Source organism: Ostrea edulis, chromosome 2 (assembly GCF_947568905.1).
Source record: "Ostrea edulis chromosome 2, xbOstEdul1.1, whole genome shotgun sequence".
Classification (NCBI taxonomy): Eukaryota; Metazoa; Mollusca; class Bivalvia; order Ostreida; family Ostreidae; genus Ostrea; species Ostrea edulis.
The window spans coordinates 2,409,979-2,432,195 of record NC_079165.1 but is presented as its reverse complement, the minus strand read 5'-3'; the positions used below and the strand labels follow the sequence as shown (position 1 = coordinate 2,432,195).

At 37.3% G+C, this 22,217-nt stretch overlaps 1 protein-coding gene across 2 annotated transcripts; it reads left to right on the top strand.

The window, feature by feature from the left end:
* The first annotated feature begins 4,508 nt into the window (after nucleotides 1-4,508).
* LOC125680811 (uncharacterized) lies at nucleotides 4,509-21,014 on the top strand. Of its 2 annotated transcripts, none has more exons than XM_048920582.2 (4): nucleotides 4,509-4,698; nucleotides 13,446-13,548; nucleotides 16,881-17,031; nucleotides 20,739-21,014. In XM_048920582.2, exons 2-4 carry the CDS (start codon nucleotides 13,471-13,473, stop codon nucleotides 20,909-20,911), a joined length of 402 nt encoding a protein of 133 aa, XP_048776539.2. In that variant the 5' UTR covers nucleotides 4,509-4,698; nucleotides 13,446-13,470; the 3' UTR covers nucleotides 20,912-21,014. The 2 variants fall into 2 exon arrangements, with proteins under 2 accessions (XP_048776539.2, XP_048776538.2); XM_048920581.2 differs by having other exon boundaries at nucleotides 4,529-4,698; nucleotides 16,878-17,031.
* The last annotated feature ends 1,203 nt before the right edge of the window (nucleotides 21,015-22,217 follow it).

Genomic DNA, 22,217 nt, shown 5'->3' with positions numbered 1-22,217 from the left:
GCTGACAGACAGACAGTAACCGGACAAACAATGCCCAATCACGATGAAAATATCAGGTGCACTTCTTAATATAGTGACTATAGATTACATACAATTTTCCAGTCTTTACGCATCTGACTCTCAGAATATGTCTTGACAAAATCATGTCTACAGACATATGGACATGCTGATTCCAACATCCCCCACATGATGTATTAATTTTGTCTGACTAAAAAAAATAACATATGATTGATTGATTGTTTCTTGCTTAACGTCTCGCTCGAGAATTATTCACTCATATGGAGACGTCACCAAGACCGTTGAGGGGCTTCAAATTTAGGCCTGTGCTCGGCGCTTACGGCCATTGAGCTGTGAGGATTCTATAGCGTGCCACACCTACTATGACATGGGGCATCCGTTTTTAAGGTCATCTCCGAGGACCCGTGACATTCATACCTGATGCCGATGGAACTGTCACTACCTGTTTTAACGACTTAGATATGTCGCGGCCGGGATTCTAACCTCTAACGCTCTAACCTCTCGGCCACAGCGGTGTTTTTAACATATGGTAAGGTGTATTATTATCATATTTTTAAAGCAACATTCAATTTAAGTTTTATGTCAAGAAGTTGTTTAAAGTTTGTTTTAAAACAAACATTGATACTCAAGTTCAATCGCTGCAAAACCGAATTCTTTACAAGCTTTTTCCTACGAAATATTACCTCAAGAAAATCACTATCACTTCAGATGACTTAATTTTGTAAAAGATGTAGAAACAATACAACATATGTTTATATCTTGTTCTGAAACTTTATCACTTTCAAATAATCGTAGCACACATAGTTTCAGAAAAACATAAAAAGAATTCGTTTTAATGTTATTTTTGTTCATAATTCTGTATACCAATCAATATATTTTCAAGTGTTCAAAACAAAACTCCTCATATTACTGGGCTGGTACATTATCGTTTTTTCAAATACAAAGTTGAAAAATTGCAGCAATTAAATCATGTGAAGTTTTGAAATTTGACAGACTTTGGGAAAACTATTTATGATCTTTAACTTAGAGTAAGAAGTATTCAATGCTGTATGATAGTAGTGTGGAAGAGTGCGAGACAGTGTGAGAATGTATAAAATGGTTAATTTGTACCTTCATTACTTTTATCAATGATTATGTGAATATTAAAAAAAAAAGAATAAATGAAAAAATATTTAGTCTAAAACAGAGTTGAAATGAAGTAATTTATATCCATCCATATCCACATTAAATGCGCGCTAAACAGACTAAAAGAGTTCTATATAATCTATACAGACTAAAAGAATTGATTTAATTAACTGGGGATTTATGGACTCTTTATGAGAGTTCTAAAATCATTAAACCATAATCTCCTCTATCCATTGCATCTTATTTTCCCATTGATATATCTTAATTATATTAATTATCGTGGATGATTAACAGTTCGGATGATCCGGTACGGATCGGTATTGAATAAAGCAGTATTTTGCAAGCAACATACATTTAAGGTCGACGAACTGAATTCTTTTTCTTTCATATAAATTACTTTGAAACTATTACAGTCCCGTGTGGATCCGGTTTAGAATAGGTCCTCAGTATCTTTTGCTTGTCATAAGAAGCGAATAAATGGGGCGGTCCTTTGGATGAGACTGCAATAACCGAGGTCCCGTGTCACAGCAGGTGTGACACGATAAAGAACACCCCCCCCCCCCCTGCTCAATGGCCATAAGCGCCGAGTATAGGCCTAGTTTTTGCAGCCCTTCACCGGTAATGGTGACATCTCCACAACAGCAATGGGGATGCTTCTACATAGTGAAAAATTCTCGAGTGGGACATTAAACAATACACAATCAATGAATTAAAACTGTTACATTTAATATACTGTGAGGACTTTTCATTAAATGATGACACTAAATGCACTCCGTTTAAATTTCACGCGTGATTGAATTGACCATCACTCGAAATGTTAATTGTTGTTCACTATGGAACGCCATAGAAGTCTGTGTGTGGATGTGTTTCTTGATGATATTGTGCTTTTTAGTCCCCTACCGACGAAGTCGAGGGGACTTTAGGTTTGCGCTCTGTCCGTCAGTCCAGTTTTCCGCTCTTCTTTCTCTGTTCTTGCAGATATTTATTTTATATTTGGTATGTGGCTTTGCCATAACAAGTTACAGATGAAGTTCGAACTTCGTCTCGGTCCGTTGAATTTTCACCTAATTATGGCCCTTGGACTTAGAAAAATAGCATGAATAATCAGTTTTCCAGACTTTTTTTGGTTGTGCTTGCAGATATTCATTTGATATTTGGTACATTGCTTTGTCATAACAAGTTAAAGATCAAGTTTGAATTTCGTCTCGGTCCGTTTATTTTTCACTTAGTTATGGCCCTTGGACTTAGAAAAATAGCATGCATTATCAGTTTTCCGGACGTTTTTTGGTTGTGCTTGCAAGTATTCATTTGATATTAGGTACATTGCTTTGCCATAACAAGTTACAGATCAAGTTTGAATTTCATCTTGGTCCTATGATTTTCCATTAAGTTATGGCCCTTGGACGTGGAAAAATAGCATGAAATGTTAGTTTACATCCATGTTTCCTATCTCTGTAGATAAGAATTAAGAATACTACACTCATTAAAACTTCTAGCATAGTAATACTACAATATAGCTTAATTATTCATGATTATCTACATGTCACAGTTTATTGACTTGGTTAAAGACCTAAACCTAATTATAAATTTGTCTTTTTTCTTGGTTTAGTCTCTACTCGAATAGTAGTTGATTTCCAACCATTCCTATCCTGGTTCCACAATTTTCCCTTTTACCATAACCTACTCCTCCTAGGCACCTGATCCCACCTCTGGTGTGTCCAGGGGTCCGTGTTTGCCCAACTATCTATTTTGTATTGCTTGTAGGAGTTATGAGATTGATCACTCCTCGTTATCTTCACCTTGCATGATATAAAAAAGACGAATTCACTTTTGATATAAATATAGGAAGTTGGCGATGGAGAAGCTGAAATCATGCCATTAATGTCTACTTTCAATAAAATATCTAAGTATGAAGCAGAAGTGGACGACTCTGTGGTGTCTTTTATTTCGAGCTCACAGGGATATATCGAATCGACATATGAATGAAAGTTATTGTTAACACACAAAACGTCGTCGCTATATCTAAATGTCGAATTGAAGGCCACAGAAGAGATTTGTTTTTCTTATGTAGAAGTGTTTAAATAAATTCTGCTTCATAGGAATATAGAAACAGGTCAGCTAACAAAGGAGCACAATTCGTGCCCATGAGAATTCCAACAGTGTTGGAAGACCTGATTACCAAAGACCACGAAGATATTGTCAATGAGGAACTCTAGCATATTTTTTATTTCAAGTTCAGAGTACTTGTGCATGGAATCCGAGTGGTGTTTTAACAAAGTAATTTTTTGGATGACTGATCACTAGATATGAATATTTCCGTTTTTTCCATTTTTGTTGAAGAAGCATTTAATGTCTCCATATGGATGACAAATTCTCAAGAGGGACTTTAAACAACATACAATCAATCAATAATGCCGACTTAGGCGTTCTTGGCACACTGATTTTTAATATGGGTTACTCCGTTTACTTGATCAAGACATAGCTCACGGCAGGTGTCACCGGTTTACAGGGGATGCTTACTTCTCCTACGCACCTGATCCCACCCCTTCTATGTCCAGGGATCCGTGTTTGCCCAACTCCTTCTTCGGATAAATAATATTTATATTTAGCCATGCAAGCATAGAGGTACATGTGGAATACTATAAATGAGTGAAAAATTCTCAAGGGGGCGTAAAATGCCAGTTAGTAAATCGAATTAACTATTTGGACAAAGTTCTCTAAGGAAGGCCAGGTTAAATATGAACCCTAGCCAAAGTTACTACTATATTTGATATCGAGGTCTACATTTTAGCGACAACGCTACCACAATAAAGTTCGGTCACATATGCATTCAGTTACATTCGATTTTTATTTAAAACAAACACCTCCTAAGTTTACGTTGTATATTTTACATTAGCATATTTTCTAACTTGTTTGCAATCCTTGCACCATTTTCCCCGTACACGTGCAATTCACTGACGTACTCGATAAGATCTATAACGTGAATTAATGCACGATCTAGAAGCGGACCTTCTCACTCAAAGTTATATACATGTATATCAATTAAGAAAAACAGTCAGGTAAATCTAATTTCAATTTCTTTTCACATTCGCAATAACTTCATCAAACACATTTATTAAAACAATAACGTGTGTGTCAGACTGACAGTGAATATGTTGCGACTCATTTGTTTTTGTTCCTAAATTACGTCAATAGTACGGTCTTCCCGTTTCCCATTCGCATAGATGAAGTACTCTACAGGTTTATTTTCTAAAAATCCGTTTATGGCTTGTTAAGATTGTAGGTTCTGCTGCGTACTTTAGTGGTAAAGATGCGTTCTAACAAATGTTTAACGTCAGGTAGTGCTCATTAGACATGAGGTCTGCATGTTTATTTGTAACGTTTCGGGAAACAGGTGCCCCTGGGGCATGCTGTTTAGAAACCTCCTCAGGCTGTTTTGTAATTAATCAAGTCTGAACAGCTCTTTTGTCGATGCTGATTACTATAATTAAAAGCTAAAATTGAAAGTGGAAATCGTAAATTTTTCATTACTGACTTGACAGACATCTGAAAAAGGTAAGATTCCTTTCAGAAAAACAATCAATACTGAAACTTGCGTCAACTTTCTTAATGAATATTTCTATATGTTTTTTTTTTTCAACATTTCATTGTTTCAACAAGAAACAAGTAGAAGGCAGAAACCATTTTTAAAGAAATGGTGTTGCCTTTTCGGAGATTGATTGTTCTCAGTCTTGGCCGGAGGTTTTGGTCTTATAACGCATTTTGTTCAAGATGTAGTGAAAGTTGGCTATGTGTTCTGTCGCGAAGAGATGCGTCGCTTGCTACGTGGGCTGCGTGTTGCTACCGGTCTTAGTCTACACGTTTTAAAGTTGACCTATCAAATGACCTTTAAAAAATTCTATTAATTGATTGTATAATATTTGGCGTCCCTCTCAAGAATTTTTCACTCACATGGATGCATCACCATTGCCGGCGAACAGCTGCAAAATCTAGGCCTATGCTCGGCCCTTACGCAGGGAAGGGTCTTTTATCGTGCCACACTTGCTGGGACACGGGGCCTCAGTTTTTGCGGTCTCGTTCGAAGGACATCCCCAATTGGTCGTCTCTTACAAAAAGCAAGGGGTAATGAGGACCCATTCTAAGCCGGATCTCCACGGGGCCTCATGTGTCCACTAAACCACAGAGATCACTAAAGCTCATTCGGTAGTATTCACTTTGTTAATGTGCGTCCCAGGCAGTTTTTAATTAGATGAAATGCGAGGGCCAATCACGACTTCCGTTACTAAAGTCATATCAAAAATCAAACCCAGGAACTTACGACTGTGAAGCGAGTACCTACTTGTAAACCACTAGGTTGTCATGATTAGATCCATTAAAGGATGGCCGCGGGGTTGAACTGTGACCGTGCTAGACCAGAGGCGATATTATGAAGTTGCTACCCCTTCTCTGAGCGCTCGACACTAGATTCTGGAAGTTTAAATTAAAGATGTTTTAAATGAGACTTTCGAAATTGAGGTTCCCATGACGTTGTTGGTGACGGCACGATAGCTTTCACCGCTAAATGGCCTAGAACACCTGATCTAGTTAAAAATTGGTGATTCATCACATTTTACTGGACGGTTGATTTCTACAAACAGATTTGAAGGTCATTTTGCAAAGATCAGGTGAGTAGTAAAAACGTTAGAAATATAGGTCCGTGCTACATGTATCTTGTAAGAAAGAGACTTTATATTGTTTAGAAAAGTTGCAGATAAGGAACAGTGGTCAATCTCATAAGTCTGTGTTTCTGGTGTGTCCAGGGGTCCGTGTTTGTCAAACTCTCTATTTTGTATTGCTTACAGGAGTTATGAGATTGATCACTGAACATATCTTTACCTTTCATAAAGGATACAATATTACGAGTAGGGCAAATACGAACTCCTGGACACACCGGTGGTGGGATTAGATACCTAGGAGTAATCATCGAACGGTCATACCCGCCGTGAGCCAACGTTAAATTTACCAAGGTCACACAAAAACCAGATCATGATACTTAGTATCTGCTGACATTAATTGATTGATTTTGTATTGTTTCGAGAATGTTTCACTTATTTGAAGACGTCACCATTGCCGGTATTGTATTGAGTGTTTAAATGAGTACCGCTGAACCAAACACTCTCCCTCTGATGGAGGAGTTTGTGAAATCGAAGCCGTTAAATTTATTGGTTATAAGTTTTTCATAATATCAAAGTTTGTGTGTTACCTTTTCTTATTAGATAAGTGGACAGACATGGCCTACACCCACGTCTCGTCGTAAATCTTCATGTTCACGCATTTAGGTTCTCAGAAAGCTTCTTGATATTTCATTTTTATTGAAACATCTTTATTGATATTAAAAAAATTAATCTTTTTAACTATGACAAAATGGTTTTCAAGAGCCAATTTGCGCGTTTACTAATTTTCCGACTTCGACTTTCTTTTTTCTACTAATGACATACTGTAAAAATGAATTAACAGCGAGTAATTGTCCTTATGGCAGATGCGTTTTAATGGCACTTGTTACAAACCTTTTTTTTTCAAAATGATGACAATCAGGGGTTTGTGTTTGCCCAACTCTCTATTTTGTATTGCTTACGGGAGTTACGAGATTGATCACACTGTTCGTTATCTTTCATACTAAATTATGCCATTTTCACGTGGGGATTTGAGTTGGAATAGGTCCTAAGTGTAGCCCTTGCTTGCCGTAAGAGGCGAACAAATGAGGCTGTCGTTCGGATGAAACAGCAAACACTGAAGCCCTGTGTCACAGCAGGTGTGACACGATATAAATCCCTCCCTGCCATAAGCGCCGAGTATATGCCTAAATTGTGCAGCCCTTCACCGGTAATGATGACGTCTCCATTAGTCCGAAACACGCACGGTAAATATCAAAAAGCTGGAAAACGTCAGAGATTGACGTGTTTCATACCGATTGTTAAGCCGTTCTTGGCACACTGATTTTGACTGTGGATAACTCCGTTTACCTGATCACGGTGGGTGTGACCGGTCAACAGGGGATGCTTACTCCTCCTAGGCACCTGATCCCACCTCTGGTGTGTCCAGGGGTCCGTGTATGCCCAACTATCTATTTTGTATTGCTTATAGGAGTTAGGAGATTGATCACTGTTTGTTATCTTCACCTTGCATTTTTCGGACTACGTCTCCATGGATACGAGTGAAATATTCTTGAGAAGGACGTTAATACACAACCAACCAAACGCATGCCATTTAAGTTTTGACCACGATTTCTCAATTATGTCCAATACAGTGGAAATCTTTTTACAGAGTTATTGCATTTATATGGAGAAGGACACTACATCATAAATTCTACCCTGAAACTTTTACAAGTTTAAGATAATTATTGACCTATGCATCCATTTTTAAAAGCAAGCCTCCTTAAAGTGTTATTACAAGTTTAAAATAATTATTGATCTATGCATCCATTTTTAAAAGCAAGCCTCCTTAAAGTGTTATTACAAGTTTAAAATAATTATTGACCTATGCATCCATTTTTAAAAGCAAGCCTCCTTAAAGTGTTATTACAAGTTTAAGATAATTATTGACCTATACATCCATTTTTAAAAGCAAGCCTCCTTAAAGTGTTATTACAAGTTTAAGATAATTATTGACCTATGCATCCATTTTTAAAAGCAAGCCTCCTTAAAGTGTTATTACAAGTTTAAAATAATTATTGACCTATGCATCCATTTTTAAAAGCAAGCCTCCTTAAAGTGGTATTACAAGTTTAAGAAAATTATTGACCTATGCATCCATTTTTAAAAGCAAGCCTCCTTAAAGTGTTATTACAAGTTTAAAATAATTATTGACCTATGCATCCATTTTTAAAAGCAAGCCTCCTTAAAGTGTTATCAGATTGTCACGGGTAACGCTGTGGAGGAAATGTACTTTGTATGTGGGATTTTTACTTCGTCATACGGGGTTCCTGTAATACCACAGCTTCGCTGAAGCGTGTCTGAGACTCGTAAATGTCCGACATTACAATTATACTGAACACATTCACACTTTTCTCTTCATAGTATTCTTTTAAAATTGAAGTAAATCACCCTCAGAAACCATTGTCACGCGAGGATGTGACTCGCTTGACAATTCTGATCGTAACGGTATGCTGTTTGATCTACATTGAAAGTCGCTAGGCCGTAAACGAATGGAAAGACAATAGTCAGCACAATGACCTTGCCCTTGGTTTTGATAGAAGGTAATATTACTTCTACGAAATTGTGCTCACATTATTCAGAAAATTTATTGTTTCCTTCGTAAGTTTTAAACAATGGGATGTTGTTTATTTAAGAAATAATTTTCATTTTTGGTAACTTCAAACTTACTGTGCGACAACATATGCCAGAAGTGGTGTTAAATCAAATGTGGATTCTAAAAAAAATTCTAAAGAACTTTTAGTGAACTTAAAATCGCAAATTTAAACTTTTCCCAAATCAATAACATCAAAACCTATGACTTTTCAACACGACCATTCCTCACGATAAATTAAAGACTAGACTTTTTAACATCATAGACAGTTGCTTCTTCATCAAAAATGGAAAACGGAAATATTCATATCTAGTGATCAATCATCCAAAAAATTACTTTGTTAAACACCACTCGGATGCCATGCACAAGTACTCTGAAGTTGAAATAAAAAATATGCAAGAGTTCCTTATTGACAATATCTTCGTGGTCTTTGGTGATCAGGTCTTCCAACAGTTTGTTGGAGTTCCCATGGGAATGAATTGTGCTCCTTTGTTAGCTGACCTGTTTCTATATTCACATGAAGCAGAATTTATTCAAAAACTTCTACGTGAGAAGAAAAATTCCCTTGCTGTGGCCTTCAATTCCACATTTAGATATATCGACGTTTTGTCCATTGACAATTATAACTTTCATTCATATGTCGATTCAGTATATCGCTGTGAGCTCGAAATAAAAGACACCAGAGTCGTCCACTTCTGCTTCGTACTTTGATGTTTTGTTGGAGGTGGGCATTGACGGCAAACTGACAACTCAACTGTATGACAAACAGCATGATTTCAGCTTCTCCACCGTCAACTTACCATATTTATGTAGCAACAGTGTTCGATTATCTTGTGCCTATGGTCAGTTTTTAAATCGAGGCAAGCTACCGACAAACAAGTTGATGATACAGAGGTTTCAACAGTCTCGATTAAAGTCAGCATTTTGCAAATTCTATGGTCGTTATAACAATCTAGTTCGTCAATACAACCTATTTATCATTGGGTCAAATGTTGTCTGACTTGTTTCATACCGATTGTTAGGTCGTTGTTGGCATACTGATTTTGACTACGGATAACTCTGTTTATCTGATCAGGATATAGGGCTCACGGCGGGTGTGACCGGTCGACAGGGGATGCTTACTCCTCCTTGGCACCTGATCCCACCCCTGGTGTGTTCAGAGGTCCGTGTTTGCCCAACTATTTATTTTGTATTGATTTTAGGAGTTGTGAGATTGATCACTGTTCGTTATCTTCACGTTTCATCACTATAAAAGCTAGCCCACTAGAGAGGCGGTACAAGTTCCCTCTATACTGTCCACTACAAAAATTGGGTGTTTGCATTTCAAAAACCTGGCCTCAAGACCATAAACTTAGAATAGGATTAAGTTTCTATCTCGAATCTAAATGACTTTTGAAGTAGTTTTCAGAAAGAAATAAAATTTCCAGCATTTGTTTGCACTCGATTTTTTTTTTTTATAAACCACGAGTTTTTCAAAACACCCGTTAGATAAACAGAGGATATCTATATTGCGTGTTTTGATACTTGGTTTATCCAACGAGTTGATATGGTGTATTCATTCGCGAGGCTGACACCATATCAAGGAGTTGGATAAACCAAATGTCAAAATCCGCAATTATATATGTTCTATTTAACTCATACGTCTTCTTTTCACTTAATTTTGAGATGATTCCCAGTATGGTAGAAACAGCTTATTGAATTTGTTTTGAATCCGTGGCTCAGACGTCGTGCTCATCTGTCTTCCTTACGCGGGAAAAATAGTGCGCTTATAATCCATTCATACACAGTACAAAAGGGCATTTTTATAAAGAAACCATTGATAAAAATTGTTTTAGAAGGCATTATATGTTATAACTAATACTGGCTTTGCCATTCCAACAAAATAGAACAACTATTGACCTAGTATTTATTTTTGACTTAGGTCTGACCTACTGATAGACGTTTGATGTCGCCTTCTTTTTAAAATAAACATGTGTAACAACGATATTGTAATGCAGCGTTATTAGAAAATTGAACAGTTTACAATGAGAAGTAGAAGTGTTTGTGTATATGGATTTTATTCTCGTGGTTTCTTTGGATCTGAGGGCGAGAAAAATCCCTGTGAGGCACTTTGGTAAGTAAAGATGTTGAGATTTGATATGGCTCCAGAGAAAAGAGATCGTGTTTGTTGAATTCTGGGTACAGCAGCAGGTCGAGGTACTGTAGATGAGGCCTGTCCAGTAGGCGGTTGATTCCTTGTCAATGATAATAGTGTGGACATATCTTTTTATTTTCTGATTGTAATTTCTGAGTAATTATTGATGGAGTTGATATTTTTATGGTAACTTGCATTATGCCAGTGGGGGCAATATTATTTTTTCTGTTTCTGCACGCAGTATTTTCGGGTACTAGTATTTGTTAAGCGTTTCCCAGATTCAGCAATCTGTAGACATTTTTCTCATCATTTTTCCAATAGTGTTGATACCAAGTTTTTCTTTGATGAATCATTTTGCGCTTTTTTCATTTGATAATGGGATTGTGCGAGGTGTAATGTAAAAATGGTCAGTCGGATTAGAAAATCCCTCTGGTCTCAAACTTGCATATCTTTTGTAAACGTTAATGGGGTCATTTTTATTTTATTCGGGGTTCGAAAATTTTCCTCCGAGAACTTTTCTGGTATCCCGGGCATCTGCGCCAGTGCGTGTTTTCGTTTGCCTTTCAAAATGCTGCAAATATTCGATACCTTCCGGTGTTTTTTGAAGGGAAATATCCCCCAACAAAGATTATAATGTTCCTGGTGTTCCCGGATCCCCAGGTGAAGTGTATTGTTTAACCAGACCGTGTTGAGAAGTGCTTGAGGGGAAGTAAATCCCGAGTCTTTTTCCAAAACATAACAAAGGGAAGATAACTCTGGTAACACATAAGTAATCATGAATCATCCAACATTTTTATTCAATAGAATTGTCGAGGTTTTAAAGTAAATTTCAATTAAATATCGTTACTCATTCAGAACCATAACCCGGTAGTCATATGTTTACAAGAAACACATCTGAAAGATACAGATAAGATAAATATATAAAAACCCATACAACGTATAACCATTACGCTCAAACAGACAGAACCTCTGTTGGTTCTTCCGTAACAACTACATTTATAGCCAAATTAAGTTGAAAACAAATCTTCAAGCAATAGCAATTCGTCTTTCTCTTGTTAAAACAATTACCATTTGTTCTGTATATATTCCTCCAAACTATCAACTACAATATCGGGAACTTATAGATTTAATACAACAACTTCCAGCCCTTTCTTACTTATGGGCGATTTCAACGCCCCATAACCTGCTATGGGGTGGTAGTGACAATATAACATATAAAGGTAATTTTAAAAAAACCTGGAAGATGCAATATCTCACCACAATCTTTGTATTTTAAACGACGGCTCTAACACGTATCTTCACCTAGGTAATGGTTCATATTCTTCAATCCATATAATATAGTTGATCCCTCTTTACTTTTGGATTTAAACTGGTCTGTACATGATGATTTGTGCGGAAGCGATCATTTCCCTATTATTGTTAAAGCAAATAATCCTCCAGAAAACAATCCTGTTAAAAACTGGAAACTCGACAAAGCTGATTGGCCATGCTTTGATTGATTGAATATTATTTAACGTCCCGCTCGAGAATATTTCACTCATATGGAGACGTCACCACTGCCGGTGAAGGGCTGCAAATTTTAGGCCTATGCTCGGCGCTTGTGGCCATTGAACAGGGAGGGATCTTTATCGTGCCACACCCGCTGCGACACGGGACTTCGGTTTTTGCGGTTTCGTCCGAAGGACCGCCCCATTTAGTCGCCTCTTACGTGAAGCAAGGGGGTACTGAGGACCTATTCTAACCCAGATCCACGTCAGACAGCATTTGACCCAATGATAGGTGGTATTGACGAACTAGATCGTTATAACGACCATAGAATTTGCGAAATGCTTACTTCAATCGAGACTGTTGAAACCCCTGTACCATCAACTTGTTTGTCAGTAGCTTACCTCGATTTATAAACTGACTATACGCAGAACAAGCTCTTGGATAATTTTTTCAACTTCGCAATTTTCATAGCATACAAATTGTTCACTTGCCTTTTCAACAGATTTTTCTATATTGATAATATGCATGTATTTAAGAAAGGGTCCAATCCTGAACCAAAATCGAGGTCCAATCCGGCACGTTTATCGTGGAAACGACCATAGTCCAATCCTGCACATTAGCAAATGTTCAAGTCAAGATATATATCTAACCAAGGCAATTTAAGGGACAAATCGCATACACTGGTTCAAGTTTTCATCAAAAGATATGTGCAGAGTCTATTTTACCGAAAGTATCTTTCTTAAAATGCATGAAAACATGATTAGAAACATCTTCGCCCGCTTCGAATTCTATCGAGGCAACATCGTCAACTTCGATCAATGAATTTAGAGTTGTACGTGTACATGAGTAAGAATTCCAACAACCAATCAACTTAATGATGCCTCCCTGGCCGGGCAGTGTTTTAAATTCATAAATTCGTCGACTAATAAGTCGGTAAAATGAAGATTTTTAAGAGCCTACCTTTGTTTGGAAATGCCGTCTGCCATCTTGTTTTGTCCAATCCTGCACACGATCATGACAGTGAAATTGATCACAAATATTCCTTGCAACAGGGACTTTTGGACTAAGGTCATTTTGGAAAGGTCAAGGTTACTCAGGACATACATTATGTAAGAAAAATTTCAACACCACACAAATAGTAATAGGGAAATGGGATTCAGACAAAGGTCACGCAAGGTCATTTTGTAAAGGTCAGTGTCAATAAACATATACTTGATATATGAAAAAGAAACCTTCATTTGAACAACAGTTATTAATTTTTGAATTGTCTTTGATGTTCAAAATACTTACACGTTGTTGAACTTGGTTAATTATTTGGAAATATTTTCTACGCGCAACTCTGGTTTGTATATATACCCCTTGTCACAGTTTTTAAGGTATGTCTTTTTATTATCAGACGGGAAAAGCAGCACTGCCAAAGAATGGATGTTACTCGGATTGTGACTGTTATGGTGATTGCTTTTGCATGCACCTGTGGACTTGATGCAGCTACCAGACCGGTAAAGGTTTATTTTGTCCTTGACCTTTGTTAGAAAGATTTCACTTCATCTACATCTGGCATCGCAGTAGCGTGAGTCAAATAGCTGTTCAACAGACAAAAAAAAAGTAATTGTGCTGACTTACTAATATACACATAGAATGATGTTAATGAAACCAAGTCCTTCCTATATCATCCATACAACATGATATGGAAGTCTATACAACTGTATCATAACGATTGATTGATTACGTAACGGTTTTACGCCATTTTGGCAATATTTCATCTATTTTCCAGCGGTTAAATATGTAGCGGTCAGTATAAGAGGGAACTTATACTGTCTCGCTAGTGAGCTAGCTTTTCTAGTGATGTAGTCTCTCTCGTGATCACGCAAGTTAAGCAACGGCGAGTGTCATCAGCACTTGCCTGGGTGACCGTTACATGTTACAAATTGGTGGACCTGCTTCAGGTAGTCTTTTCGGAGCTCTGGGGCTTCGTGTCCATGTACGGACGTGGTTTCGTCCGGGGACGACGGTGGTTGTCGTCGGGAACGGTGGATGCCGTTGCAGAGTAGGTGCCAAACACTCAGAACTCGCGCTAAGGTTCGGGACGAAGCTTCCCTGAGCAGGGGGAGTGTGGCGGACAGTAAAAGAGGGTACTTATACTGCCTAGCTAGTGAACTATATTTTCTAGTGATGTGGTAAAGTATCACTCGTGATCACGCAAGTTAAGCCACGTCGAGCGTGATCAGTACTTGGCTGGGTGACCGCTACACGTTACAAAAATTGAAGTATGTTTGGTTGTGAGTGTTTGAGTTTCCCTGATTGCCCCCAATGAGCCTGCTTTTCCCCCCCGAAAATCAGGGAAATGATCGTTTGCGTGCCAAGGGGGTTGTGATCCTTGACACGGGGTACCCTTTATCGTCCCATCTGACGGACATCATAACAGAGTATATTATCATAGATAATAATTATAGCTAGCCAAGGATGAAGATATACAGTTTTTTCTCGCAGGACCCCTGCACCCCAGGGCCTAATTCTATTATCTTTATTATGTTCTAGTTTGTCCATATAACCTATCATTGGGTCAAATACTGTTTGATGTGTTTCATTCCGATTGTTAGGCCATTCTTGGCACACTGAATTGGACTACGGATTACTCCATTAACCTGACGAAGACACTGGGCTGACGTTGGGTGTGACCGGTGGACAGGGGATGCTTACTCCTCCTGGACTCTTGATCCCACCTCTTATGTCCAGGGGTCCTTGTTTGCCCAACTATATTTTGCATTGTTTATGGGAGTTATGGGATTCATCACTCACTGTTCGTTATCTTCGCTTTTCATATTTGTGATTAAATGCTTCAGATTTCATAATATCATAATGTATAATTGTGAATTTCTTAGGTTTCCTGAGTCCCTCATGTATTGCATTGGTCTTGGTCAGCATCCGTCGTCATGCGTTAACAATTGAAAATTTTGAAACTTCTAGATAACCTTTGCTCGACAAGGATGACGGTACACAGCGGTTTTTTTTTCACAGGCCCCTTGAACCCCGGGGCCTAAACTAAATACATAGACATATAGAGCATGAAGGCATCTGCTGAAATAGTAAATTTGATCACCCCCGGGGTCGAGGTTCTGACTCCAGAGTGCGGTCAAACTTGGCATACAGCATTTATGTGTAAAATATTTGATTATCATATTTTAATGCTATTAATTACTACAACTTGAAATTAACTAATGCTTAGGTGACCGATAAGGAATGTTGGCCTTTTGTTGATCAAAGAAATGTAATGTGAATATGCATATTTCTTTGAAATTGAATTCTTTTAATTTCCTGGACACCAAACAATTCTAAATGAATCAGTTGTGTGTAAATAAAATGTGGATTCTTATTTTAACAACAACAAAAACTCCAAAGAACTTTTATTAAATCGCAAAACGTTTCACAAACCAACAACATCAAAACGTGTGACTTCTTTACACAACCATTCCACACAATAAATTAAAGACTAGGCTTTTTGACATCATACACAGTTGCTTTTTCAATAAAAATTAACATGGAAGTATTCATATCTTGTGATCAGTCATTAACACCACTTCGATTCTACGCTCAAGACTCTTCGGTGATATGGTCTTCCAACACTGTTGGAAATTTCATGGGCAAGAATTGTGCTCCATTATTAGATGACCCGTTTTTATACTCTTACAAGGCATAAGTTATTCAAAGCTTCTACACAAGAAAAATTATCTTCCTCTGGCCTTTGACATTTAAATATATCGATGACGTTTTCTCCATTAACAGTGCAAGGTGAAGATAACGAACAGTGATCAATCTTATAACTCCTATAAGCAATACAAAAAAGAGAGTTGGGCAAACACGGACCCCTGGATGTATTGCTTGTAGGAGTTATGAGATTGATCACTGTTCGTTATCTTCACCTTTCATTAGAAGTGGGATCAGGTGCCTAGAAGGAGTAAGCATCCCCTGTCGACCGGTCATACCCGCCTTGAGCCTTATATCTTGATACTCATTTTCATTCATATGTCAATTCGAAATGAAAGACAGTACATCTGCTCCATATATGGATATTTTATTGAACATATTAACAGCAAACTAATAACTCAACATTCTGACAAACGGGATGACCTCACCTGTTCCATTGTTAACATTCGATTTTGTGTAGGAATTTTCCATATTGACCTGCTAATGGTGTTTATGTCTCTCAACTGATTTAATACGTAAGAATGAGGATGTTCTACAGTCTTTAAATCAAAGGCAGGCTACTGACAAATAAGTTGATGTTACAGGGATTTCAACAGTCTCGTTTCAAGTCATCATTTCGCAATTGATCTGATAACGATCTAATTTACTAATACAATCCCTCATTAGGGTGAATGTTATTTGACCTGTTTTATACCAGTTGTTAGGCCGTTCTTTATATACTTATTTTGAGAACGGATTACTTCGTTTACCTGATCAAGATATAGGTCAACAGGGGATTCTTACTCCTCCAAGGCACCTAATCCCACCTCAGGTATGTCCAAGTATCCGTGTTTGCCATACTCTTAACTTTGTATTCTTCATAATAATTATGATATTAGTCGCTGTTATCTTTACCTTTTCATGCATGCGAAATTGCTGTGTGCGATATTCAGGTGATATTCAGGTGTGCGATATCCAGGTGAGATAATAGGCGCATTTGCCCCTTATTTCGGATTTCGTTTCCTCTCAAAAGTTGTCCATGCGTTTTGTTTGCTAAGGAAATATCCAAGAAACGTAAAAGGGTAATAGAAGGAGGTTTTATGGAAATGGTGTATTACGAGGTTTTTTTCTGTTTCTAATTTAGCAGATTCCCTTTTCCAATTCCATACGAGTGAGACTCTGGGTGTACTCCGGTTCAAGTGATCCGTCCTGGAGAATCTCGCAGTCCAGCAGATTTTATCGCAACATCTCCTATATGATGAGTATCCCTACGCAACAACCGCCTACTACATTATCTCGTATGTTAAAACATTAGTATGTCGCTATTCTTGGTTATTTCAATAAGTTACCTGTAAACGTCCGATAAGTTATAAAGTGTGTTTATCATTAGAAATAATGGACGGATTAGTATAATTTATTGGATGGTTTCATGTTTGTTTTATTGTTTTACGTCAATTCGTGGAGTTTTTGCTCCTACTGTGACGTCGCCAGTTATGTGAAGCACTACAAATTTAGATCTTTGCATGGTTGGTGCTTATAAGGTTCTTCATGCTAACGCCTGTCGTGACATGGTACCTCGGTTTTTAAGGTCTCACCGAAAGACCCGCAACTCGCACTTTTAAATGGCGAGTGTTTGATGAAAGAACAATCACTATTCATGTATCGCTTTAGACTGTTCATGCAAGCCCTAGTTATTATCACGTCATTTTGTCATTGCAAGATTAGGGTGTTTTCATGCTCTGAATTTCGTGTTCTTTACAGGATTGATCATTATTCTTAATTGTCACCTTTTCCTTGTTCTTCATACTTTGCAGGAAAAAAGTATTAGGAAAAAGTGAACCTTTTATCAAGAGATACTTCAATGCAATCAAATGCCAGTTGTGTGACATTAGGTGTAAATTTTGTTGCTTCGCATGGAAGTCGAGTGGAGAGAAAACCGCAGCAGTAGCCACTCGTATATTATCAGCAGATTGTTTAATTTCATAAAGGTTTTGCTGGATTATGATTGGCTTTATATCTGACTTATATTCTAGCTTGGTGGGGATTCGTGTTATAATAGGTCCTCAGTACCCCTTGCTTGTCGTAAGCGGCAGCTAAATTGGGCGGTCTTTCGGATGAGACCGCAAAAAGAGGTGGGATCAGGTGCCCAGGAGGAATATGAGAAAGTCGCAGAAATATTTTAATGGCCACGAGGTGTTAGTGCACTCTGTTGCAAAGTATACAGATTGGCAAAGCGGCTGAACATAGCTGAGAGGTCAGATCATGACAAGATCAAGACCGCGATCATAAAAGCTTATGAATAGTACCCGAAGCGTACAGACAAAAGTTCATAAAGTACAATAAATTTGAATTTCAAGCCCACATGTATGTTGAATTTACCAAAGAAAATGTGAAAATTCATGAGTAAAATACTGAGCTATTATTTTTTCTTAAATATAACTAATCTAACAATTTAGCTGCATTCATGTCAGTCCTGTAAATATTCAGATATCCGTTATCATGCAAGGTGGAGATAACGAACAGTGATCAATCTCATAACTCCTACGAGCAATACAAAATAGATAGTTGGGCAAACACGGACCCCTGGACACACCAGAGGTGTGATCAGGTGCCTAGGAGGAGTAAGTATCCCCTGTTGACCGGTCACACCCGCCGTTAGCCCTATATCCTGATCAGGTAAACGGATCTTAATTTTAATTTCTGTAACTCAAATTGTCTCCCATTCGATCTTTCTACTGCTTTTCTCTGTTCTTCATGTTTTCAAGTTAAAAATTCTCATTTGTTCGTTCTTTTTCATCTTTTTAAAAATTATTTTTTCGCTCTAATTTAATTATATTCTCGCTATTTCTCTTTCTGATTTTGATTTTTCTAATTCTAACTGACACTGCGCCGAATTGTTTGTTGGCATAGTCTGTTTTCCTCCGTACAACAATAATTCATCACTGTTCGTTATCTTCACCTAGTCATAATGTGACGTCATTGTTGTACATGTACTGGATCACCATGAGGGTAATCCGGATTGTGTACTATAGGTGGTTCTGGTATTACGTTGCATCATGTCCCGGAAGAGACTGGTTTTGAATTTTATCTTTGGAATGAAAATAAAGATGGCACGTGTTTTAAGTTATGCTTGTTTACTACATTGATATCACTCGCGACAGTGACACAACATAATAGTCAAACCTACGCGTAGCCTACTCAATATAGAAAATAAACATTGAAAAAATTGCAACAGAAATAAATTCAACTTTATATTGTAGATCTTTTCAAAGTAAACATTACATGAAAACTTGTAATCTCAACTCTCTGCACAAATATGAAAAGAATATCGATGCATTTTTAAAAGATTGAATTTGACAATGATACTGTTGGGCCGCGGTACAATTTGTTTTGATGAATCAGTATGTATGACTTCAACTACATGTAAATTTTTTCGAAAAATGTCTTATCACTTTCAAAACGCCATATGCACATTTTTAATGTGTGCATAACAACTGTACAAAGTTTGCGAAATGTCAAGGTAGAGGTGTGAAAGGAATTGATTACACAAAGCAGGTACCCTATTACAAGGACACCCGCCCGTCATTCACCATTTTATACGCTTGTTGCGCGTTGTGCAACCCGACCGAAAAGACTGTTTACCTTATCGTAGTGACCCAATCTCTACGGGAGAATGAAATGCAAGCTTCACTTCCACCTTTTATTATCTTCGAAGTGGTAGCAGAAGGCGTATGATTCAATGCAAACTTAAGTACTCCAAGAGCATTATTGACAGGGAAACGTTTATCTGCTAGTTTTCGTTTTCCTTTTCTCACATGGAGATCCGAGTTAGAATAGGTCCTCAGTACAAACCGAGCTCGAGGTTCCGTGTCACAGCAGGTGTGGTACGATAAAGATCCCTACCTGTTCAAAGGCCGTGAGTGCCGAACATAGGCCTAAATTTTACAGCCTTTCATTGGCAATGGTGATATCCTCACATGAGTAAATAATTCTCGAGCGGGACGTTAAACAATATGCATCAACAACCAACCAACATCCCCAACTCGGTTAGAAATTGTTTCTTGACTGTGTACCAAGTTTACCAACGTTCGGAAAACTTTGTATACAATGCGTTTAGTAATTTTGAATTTCCAGAGTGACATTTTGGTAGCAGCAAACAATAACTATGCCGACTGAGGTATACAACTTGGTATTACACATTTAGGATTAAGTATTAGTTTATGGTACCAAATCAACATTAATTTGAATCTCGGAAATATTCATAGCCTATGATCAGTCATAACAATACTGTGTTATGTACCAATCTCATTCTATGCATAACTACTCTGAAGTTGATAGTAAAAAGTTGATATTACGCGGGAGCATGTTCTAGATATGATCAATTTTAAACCAATACAGGCTACTGACAAAGTTAATGTTACAGGGGTTTCAGCAGTCCTGTTTAAAGTCAGCATTTCGCTAATTCTTTAGTCGTTACAATGACCTTATTTTCAAATACAAACTCACTAGATCGAATGCTGTACATGTCTGACGCGTTTCATGCCAATTGTTAAGCCGTTCTTTTAAAATATCATTGTATATACAGTGTATCATCCACAGAGCCTTTATACACCGTGATGCTCAGGAAGTAATATCTACTTTAGTCGGTAATGTACAATTTAAGCAGTAAAATTACCTATAGTGAATAAATCATAGATTTCATTTCCCTCTCCATGAAATATGATGAAGACTTCATCACGATAACGCCCGTGGTACATTATGCAATTTTATTTTTAGGAATCCCGAGTTCGTCACTCATTCCGAGCCTGAGCAATTTGCTGGTATATCGGTACTGAAAAAACGTATCGCAATGCGATGTTTTGTCAAAGAACCACAATACACCGAAATGTCGATATCATTTCGCAGCCCTACAAGTTCATTTTGCATCCTTTTTTAGGATTTGTGAGATTGATCACTGTTCGTTTGTTTGTTTCTAAACACATCGTTCACGTTTATGCTTTTGCAGGACTTGGGTATAACGGATTCGATGTGAAAATGCCTGGAAGACGAGTGACAAAAATTTACGCCAAATCCAACCCACCACTGGAAACCCTGTTACTGTTAACTGGAAGACGGTACATTGAGAAAGACATATTCAACTACGTCCTAGCTGACATTCATGGACAAAACAGAGGCTAGTTCTGGTGCAAAGCACAATTGTTTTCAAGACAGATTGATCGTCGAAGTTGTCAAGTGTTCACTGTGTAAAACGTATGCACATTCAAATAAAAGAGAATTGATTTATTCTGTTAATAAGTGAAACGTGAACATGAGGAGTATATTATTCATGAACATATCTATACTTATAGAGTAACAAATTTTGCCAATAAACTTTGAGACGCTTGCTCGAGAGTTACTGCTTGCACCTTTAATATTGTTCCATATCTAAGGTGAAGTTTGTAAGCTATAATAGAATCCTACTTGATTAGTAAATGTTGTAATATTAATTTAAACCCTACTTTCGTTTTCGATAAACTACCCTGAAATAGCAAAAATGAGAGTACAGTGGCGGATGCACTTTGGCGGATCTAAGCCAGTTTTCTTTCTTTCTTTTTTTCTTTTTAATTACAACTTAAGATAATACGATATCAAATAAATCCGTTGTTTATCGATGCTTGATTTTGATTTCGCAGAATAAATTTTGATAATTTTTGAATAAGTAAAATACGCCTGTTAGTTTCTTCAATCCGTGATTTTAGTCTTGAATATCCAAAACGAAAGACCAAGAATGAGGCGTTACATCACTATAGACGCTTAGGTCTACCACCCTCGCACATTCTCGGGCCTTTCCGGCAAGCCGAGAAGTTGCAATTGGTCTACATGATCAGCATAAAACTGTGTAGGTATTCAGTGTTAGTTACACTTATGATAGTTTTGACTAGGCCCATATTTATTATTTGATGATGATTAATAATTATTTTACTTCAATAAAGGAAACCCTCAGACCAACGATCTGACACATCGATAAATTTCTAAATACGATATCCATCTGATGTTTTCGATGTTCTTAATTTTTTTCCGTGATTATAGAATTCACTTTTTGTGATGATTTATTAACAATTGCTGATTGGATAAACACAAAAAAGATTTTTTTGGATTGAACAAGTTGATGACGTAGATCTTGAAAGTAAGTAAGAAGTCGAAAACTGTCCAATATGTCAGATATCGAAGGTCCGGTACAGTTCTGAAAAAATTTCGCTTTATAACTTTAAAAACATTTTACTGAAATTATGTCGTATACTACCTGAGAATGTCCAAGAAATCAGGCCACTGTTTATAATATGTTTGTCATTCATATAGTGCATTATGTTTTCGATTTTTGCGTTTCACATTTCATAATTTTGCCCATATTTAAATTGTCACTCTTGACAAAACTATCATTAGAAACTCATTCGCATAATGAAAATTATTATTGTTAGTAGATAAAACGTCGTCGATATATTTA